At 37.9% G+C, this 6,669-nt stretch overlaps 1 protein-coding gene across 1 annotated transcript; it reads right to left on the reverse strand.

Annotated features, from left to right (window-relative positions):
* Positions 1 to 669: 669 nt before the first annotated feature.
* Positions 670 to 5,986, reverse strand: LOC147475083 (uncharacterized). The gene is made up of 3 exons (XM_086585260.1): positions 5,753 to 5,986; positions 5,216 to 5,704; positions 670 to 1,179 (listed from the first exon to the last, which is right to left on the reverse strand). Exons 1-3 carry the CDS (start codon positions 5,984 to 5,986, stop codon positions 670 to 672), a joined length of 1,233 nt encoding a protein of 410 aa, XP_086441386.1.
* Between the last annotated feature and the right edge of the window lie 683 nt (positions 5,987 to 6,669).

Here is a 6,669-nt window from a genome sequence, read left to right on the forward strand (position 1 = left end):
CCAGGACTTTTTGACAATATGCCTGGTACCAACATTTCTGCCGATAACATGACTTTATGTGCCTGGTATCTGCCATTATTTTTGATGCCATGACTTTTCGACAATATGCTTGATACCAACATTTCTGTAGATAACATGACTTTATGTGCCTGGTATCTGCCATTGTTTCTGATACCAGGACTTTTTGACAATGTGCCTGATACCAACATTTCTGCAGATAACAGGACTTTATGTGCCTGGTATCTGCCATTGTTTTTGATACCAGGACTTTTTGACAATATGCTTGATACCAACATTTATGTCAATAACAGGACTTTCATACACAATATTATAACATCATTGCATTATGAATCCAAAACTTTTATTATCATGAATATTCTTGCTACATAGCTCATTCCTTTAATAAAGTTGAAAAATACATTATTGACAAAATACCTTTAGATTATTGACATTCTGAGGTTTTGGAAGTAAATCGCCATCAGCATTCTTCAAATAATATGCTCCGCTTATTCCCACCTTGTGTACAATATTGGGCCCCTCCCAATTTGCTGATAATTTTCCAGCTCCCTTCTCTTTTGTCGCTTGAGTGACTTCTTTCAGTACTAAGTCACCTTCTTAGAAACTTCTTCCTCTGACTTTCTTATTGAATGTTTTCCTTAGTTGTCTGTGTTAACAATCAAGGTGAATTCTTGCTTGCTCCCATTTTTCCTCTAAGTTTAAGATCTCTACATGCATCCTTTGTTCATTCAACCCTTTTTCCACAAGCAATGTTCTAGATATAGATACTACCATCTTAGCTGGAGTTACTGATTCCATCCCATAGGCCAGAGTAAATGGCGACTCTCCTGTAGCAACTCTCAGAGTTGTTCTGTATGCCCATAACACACTATTTGGCTCCTCAACCCATAAGCCTTTCTTGTCCTCTAAATTCTTTTTGATATTATCCATAATAGTCTTATTTGTTGCCTCAGCTTGCCCATTCCCTTGAGCATAATAAGGTGCCGATGTGAAATGCTTGATCTTATATGATTCTAGGAAATCTCGTACCTTGCTTCCAATGAACTGGGGACCATTATCTGATATGATAGCATATGGTAAACCATATTGACATACCACTCTCTCAAACAAAAATCCAATAATATCTTGTTCTTTGATATGTTGTAAAGCTATAGCCTCTACCTATTTAGTAAAGTAATCAGTCACAGCAAGCATGAATCTTTTCTTGCCTCTCCCAGGTATCAAAGGTCCAACAATGTCCATCCCCCATAAAGCAAACGGCCATAGGTTTGACACGCAATGCAATTCCTCTGCTGGAACATGAATTGCATGACCATGTTTCTAACACTTAATGCACCTCTTTGCATATCGAAGGCAATCCCTTCGCATTTGTGGCCAGAAATATCCTTGCCTTGTTATCTTGTTAGCCAAGGATCTTCCTACTAAATGATTTCCGCACTCTCCTTCATGTATCTCTGCAATGATTTGATTAGCTTCGGCTGCCGATATACATTTCAAATGCGGTCCCCCAGGATTTTTCCGATATAAGCCATCTTCTATTAGCAGATATCTTTCAACTCCAGATTTACTCTTCTAGCCTCATTTTTATCCTTGGGTAACTCACCTTTGGACAAAAATAAAATATATCTGCTTAACTGTAACGCCCGTATTTAAAATACATATTTATTTATTAATTAATTAATTTAATTATTTATTTAAAATTCGCTGGATTGGATTTGGGATATGTGGGCCCGATTTCGCCCGAAATGTTGGGCTTAGGTTTCAAACCCAAGTATATATTCATGTTTTTCTAGAGAATTGGGTTTTGAGACAAAAATAAAATAAAAATGGAGGCGGAGATAAAAGCTCGTTGGCTCGAGTGTTGGAGCGCAATGATTTGGACTAAGAGAGATTCGTGGAGCTTTTGATTAAGTGAGTAGTTATGTCTTTTTTCTTTTTATCGAAATTAGAGTTTTACGTCTACGAATAAAAACATTTACTGTCGAGTGTTTCCGACCAGTTTTTATAATTATTTATTTCTGTCAATATCTTTTAGTTTTAATTGAAACTGTTGAAATTCTTAATGGAACTGTCAAACTGTGATACTGTGGTGGTGTGGTCTTTATTTGAACTGTGGTATTGTGCTATTTGGTGGTTGAACTGTCGAACTATGATACTGTTGTTGTGTGGGCAGTTTTTATTTTGATTTGGTTGATGTCGGGGGACGTTGAGATCAAAATTTGGAACTGTCGAAGCTTGGAGGCATCAATGGCGTCGCGAGCCCAAAAACAATGGAATCGTTCTGCCTTTTTTCGTTGTTTAAACTCTTTTTATTGTTGTTGTGGTTTTGTATTGGTTGGCTGCTGTCGGGGTCAAGTGTTTGATGTCGGGTATTGAAGTTTGGTTGGGTGTTATCGAAGCTTCGATAGGCGTTAATGGCGGTCGGATCCAAGATTGATACTGCGATACTGTGGTGGTGTTGATTTTGTAGTTTGAATTGTTATTTTGTATTGTGGGTTGGTTGATTGATGAATGGGGGTAGTGAGGAGGTTTGAGTGTTGATTGAAAGCTCCAAGAATGCGACAATTGCGATCGGATCTTGGTTGGGGAGTGATTTTCGAAGTGTATAGGTTAGAGTTTTGTGTGTATTAAAGTGGTGGGGGTTTTCTCAAAGAGTCCAACTGCTGGGGTGAAATGGGATGGAGAGGAGAGATGGTGGTGGCCGGCGCGCGAGCATGTGCGATGGTGGTCGGCGCGCGAGCAAGTGCGTTAGTGGAGCTGCAGCTGAAGAAGACGACCTGATGGTTTCTCTTGGGCCTTAGGTGGTTGTTGGGCCAAATTCATTTCTATTTGTTTTGTTTTGGGCCAGTTTCTTTTGTTTAGGTTGGGCCCGATTTAGGTTAAGTTGTTTGGGCCATAAACTAATTAGTTTTCTTGGGCCGGTTTCTAAGTTTTGTTGTGGGCTTAAGTAATTTTTGTGGACCTGTGGGCCGGAACTAAGTTATGTTTCTTTGGGCCAGTTTCATTAGTTGTTTGAGCCAGTTCTATTGTTATGTTGGGTCAGTCCATATAAATTAAAATAGATCCAATGGGGTTTAGATTGTTGGTTTAGATTTTTGGGCCAGTTCTATTGTTGGTTTAGATTTTTGGGCTTTGATTGTGGACTGTGGACTGTTTAATTGTGCTACGTTTTATGTTGTAAATTGTACGGACAAATCAAATGTTAAAATGGTGCGGAAGCCTGCATAATTGGTTAGTCATTATCTAAGAAAGATTTGACATTGAGTTTGTGCATTTTTGACACGTGACGAGATATAAACTTTAGGAGATATAATATTCCTAAAACGCTATAAAAATATTATGCGATACGTTTGAAGCAATTGTGACATTATATAATATGTTGGGATATATATATTAAATACAATAGTTTTGGAGAAATAAATGTATAAACGCTCCATTATTTTATCTGTGAGATGCTACTAGGAGGTAGTAGATTATTTGTGGATATTTCCCACGGGATTGTGGCGTAGTGCAATAATATATTGGCACGTGAAAAAATGAAAGTGGTTATGAGATATATTGAGATATTTCTAAATATTGTGGCTTAGTGCAATAAGGTATTTGACCTGCACGCGATATAGTGGAATGATTATGAGATATAAGTCTATGACACATGAATAAATTACGTAACAAAAATCCTAGAACCTAGCTACCACAACTCATGTGATTTGCCTTTGTGATGGGCGTATATGATATGATTGGCCCTTCGGGCGTTTCAGTGAATCTGAATGGCCCTTCTGGCGTAAGTAATGTGATTGGCCCTTCTGGCATTTCAGTCAAGTTGAATAGCCCTTCTGGCGTAGCCGAATGGTGGCTTCATTATTCCGTTCACAAAATTAGAACGAGATGCGCGATATTTTATGCTGAATAGTGGCAGTACTTACATAATGGCTTTTATGTGAGGGTTACCTGGTGTGCGGCATCCCGCTCAGGGTAGTTACACACGGAGTGCTTCATTATGTGAGAGGAGGAATGTGGATGTACATGTTCGGCGTTGGGTAGCGATTGTGGTAGCCAGGGAAACTAGGTACGACATAGATACGACGTGATTTTAGGGACACGCAAAGAAAGCCTTAAATAATATAATTATGGTAATCTATTGGTTAATGATATATCTTTAGATAGATGATTGTATATGGTTTTGCAGAAGGGTGGGTCAAACAAATTACTTGTGCAGAGACGACCCACTCTGTAATTGAGCATGAAATGTGGTAAGTATAGAATATGCTTGGCTGGTTATTAGTTTAGTTAGAACCTAAGGTGCCTCGTGGAGGAACTAAATGCCTTTTTATTATGCGTATGGTTTGTTGTGTGGTTAGTGGGAAGTTAAGGTGCCTCAGTGGAGGAACTACCTGCCTTACTTATTGTAGTTAAGAATGTCGTATTAGTTGTTGGAAGTTAAGGTGCCTCAGTGGAGGAACTACCTGCCTTACTTATTGTAGTTAAGAATGTCGTATTAGTTGTTGGAAGTTAAGGCGCCGCAGTGGAGGAACTACCTGCCTTACTTATTGTAGTTAAGAAGGTTGTATTATTCGGTGGATGCTAAGGAGCCTCGGTGGAGGAACTAACTGCCTTATTTAGTGTGTATATATATGTATAAGTATATGTTGTATTTTAGAGCTACTCACACCAGCATTTTTATAATGCTGACCCGATTTGCATGTTTGCTTATCGGGTGTGTTCATTAAATGAACATAGTTGATAAGTCTTGACAGGTTTAGTGTTGAAGAAGGTTGGTTGCTGCTTGTGGTTTGCGTTAGTGTCGCATTTCAAGATAGGTTTTGTTTTCCCTTGAGGTGATATAGATTTTCAATTGAGACAATGTTATTTGTATTTTCATTTGTAATTTTAAATAAAGAGTTGTTGAAAAGAGATTTGTAACATAATCTTATTTGTGAATTTTTTGTAATGAAGAGGACTTTTGTTTAAGTTAAAATTATTTATTGGTTTTTAATTATCCTCATATTTAAACTGTTTATGGGTTTTTGGAAGTTGAGAGTGCGTCACACCTCGAAGATCGAAGAGTCGGGAACAAATATTGTTTTTCCGAATTCTATTAAAATTCGGGGTGTGATATTAACCATGACCCCCCCAGCGTATCTATCTCCATAATCTCAGGGTGCTTTTTATCGATACATGGATTTTGCTGGACACCCACTTGCAATATACGTCCTTCTGTATTTTCCAGCATAGCAGTGACATATGTCAAAGCATCTGCATGTCGGTTTTCTCCTCGATCGAGGTGCTGAAATTTGATTATGTTGAAATTCTGAAGCTTCTTTTTGACGAAGTTCAAATAATCAATCATATTATCGCATTTAGCTGAATACCCTCCATTGATTTGGCTTACCACTAGCTGAGAATCACTGAATACAGATAATTCCTTGACATTTAATGATGTGGCTATTTCCAATCCTGTAATCAATGCCTCATATTCTGCTTCGTTATTAGACGCGTGGAATCCTAAGGTAACTGCTGATTCCAATCGATTGTCTGGTGTTATCAGAACCGCTCCGATACCACATCCTTTTTGACCTGATGACCCATCGACAAAAAGTCTCCACCCATTTGTACCAACCCATGGATCATCCTCATCCATCACATCATCGGGTTCTTTCAACTGTAAACTACTATCTTCTTCAATATCCTAATTTTCATCTTCAACGGGAAAATTTGCTAGAAAATCCGCTAATACTTGGCTCTTTTCTGAAATCTTATTCCGATACTCAATTCCAAATTCATCTATAAGAACTGACCACTTCGCCATTCTCCCTGACTTGGCTGTTTTGGCTAAAGTATGTTTTAATGGAAGATTTGTCATAACAATGACTGAATTGGCTTGAAAATAAGGCTTCAACCTTTGAGTGGAATAAAGAAGAGCTAATGCATATTTTTCCAACATCGAATATCGAGTTTCAGCCTCCAGCATGGTTTTAGATTGAAAATAAACAAGTCGCTCAGCCTCATTCTCCACTTTTACTAATACCGAGCTAATAGCAAAATCCGATACTGCTAAATATAAAAATAAAGTATCTCCTTCCTCCGGCTTTATCAAAGTTGGCACTTCTTGGAGATACTTCTTTAAATCTGAGAAAGCCTCTTCACATTATTCCTCCCATATGAACTTTGTATTCTTCTTCAACAATTTGAATAAAGGCTTGCATCGGTCAAAAGTTCTTGATATGAACCTATTTAAAGCCACAATTCTTCCTGTTAGCTTCTATATCTACTTCCTAGTACTCGGAGAAGGCATCTGCTAAATAGCTCGAATTTGGTCTAGATTCACATCTATTCCTCTTTTTGTGACTATATACCCCAGAAATTTCCCTAAACTGACCCCTAAAGTACATTTCTCTGGATTGAGCTTCATATTAAATTGTCTGAATATCCTAAAGACTGTATCGAGGTCTTTAACATGATCTTCTGCTTTTTTCGATTTGATTACCATATCATCGATATATACTTCCACAATCTGTTTAATCAAATGCCTAAACATTTTCTCCACCAATCACTAATACGTTGCTCCAGCATTTTTTAGCCCAAACAGCATTCGAACAAAATAGTAAAGACCTCTTTCCACAATGAACGTTGTTTTTAACTGACCTAACACTG

This window comes from Coptis chinensis, chromosome 9 (assembly GCF_015680905.1).
Source record: "Coptis chinensis isolate HL-2020 chromosome 9, ASM1568090v1, whole genome shotgun sequence".
Classification (NCBI taxonomy): domain Eukaryota; kingdom Viridiplantae; phylum Streptophyta; class Magnoliopsida; order Ranunculales; family Ranunculaceae; genus Coptis; species Coptis chinensis.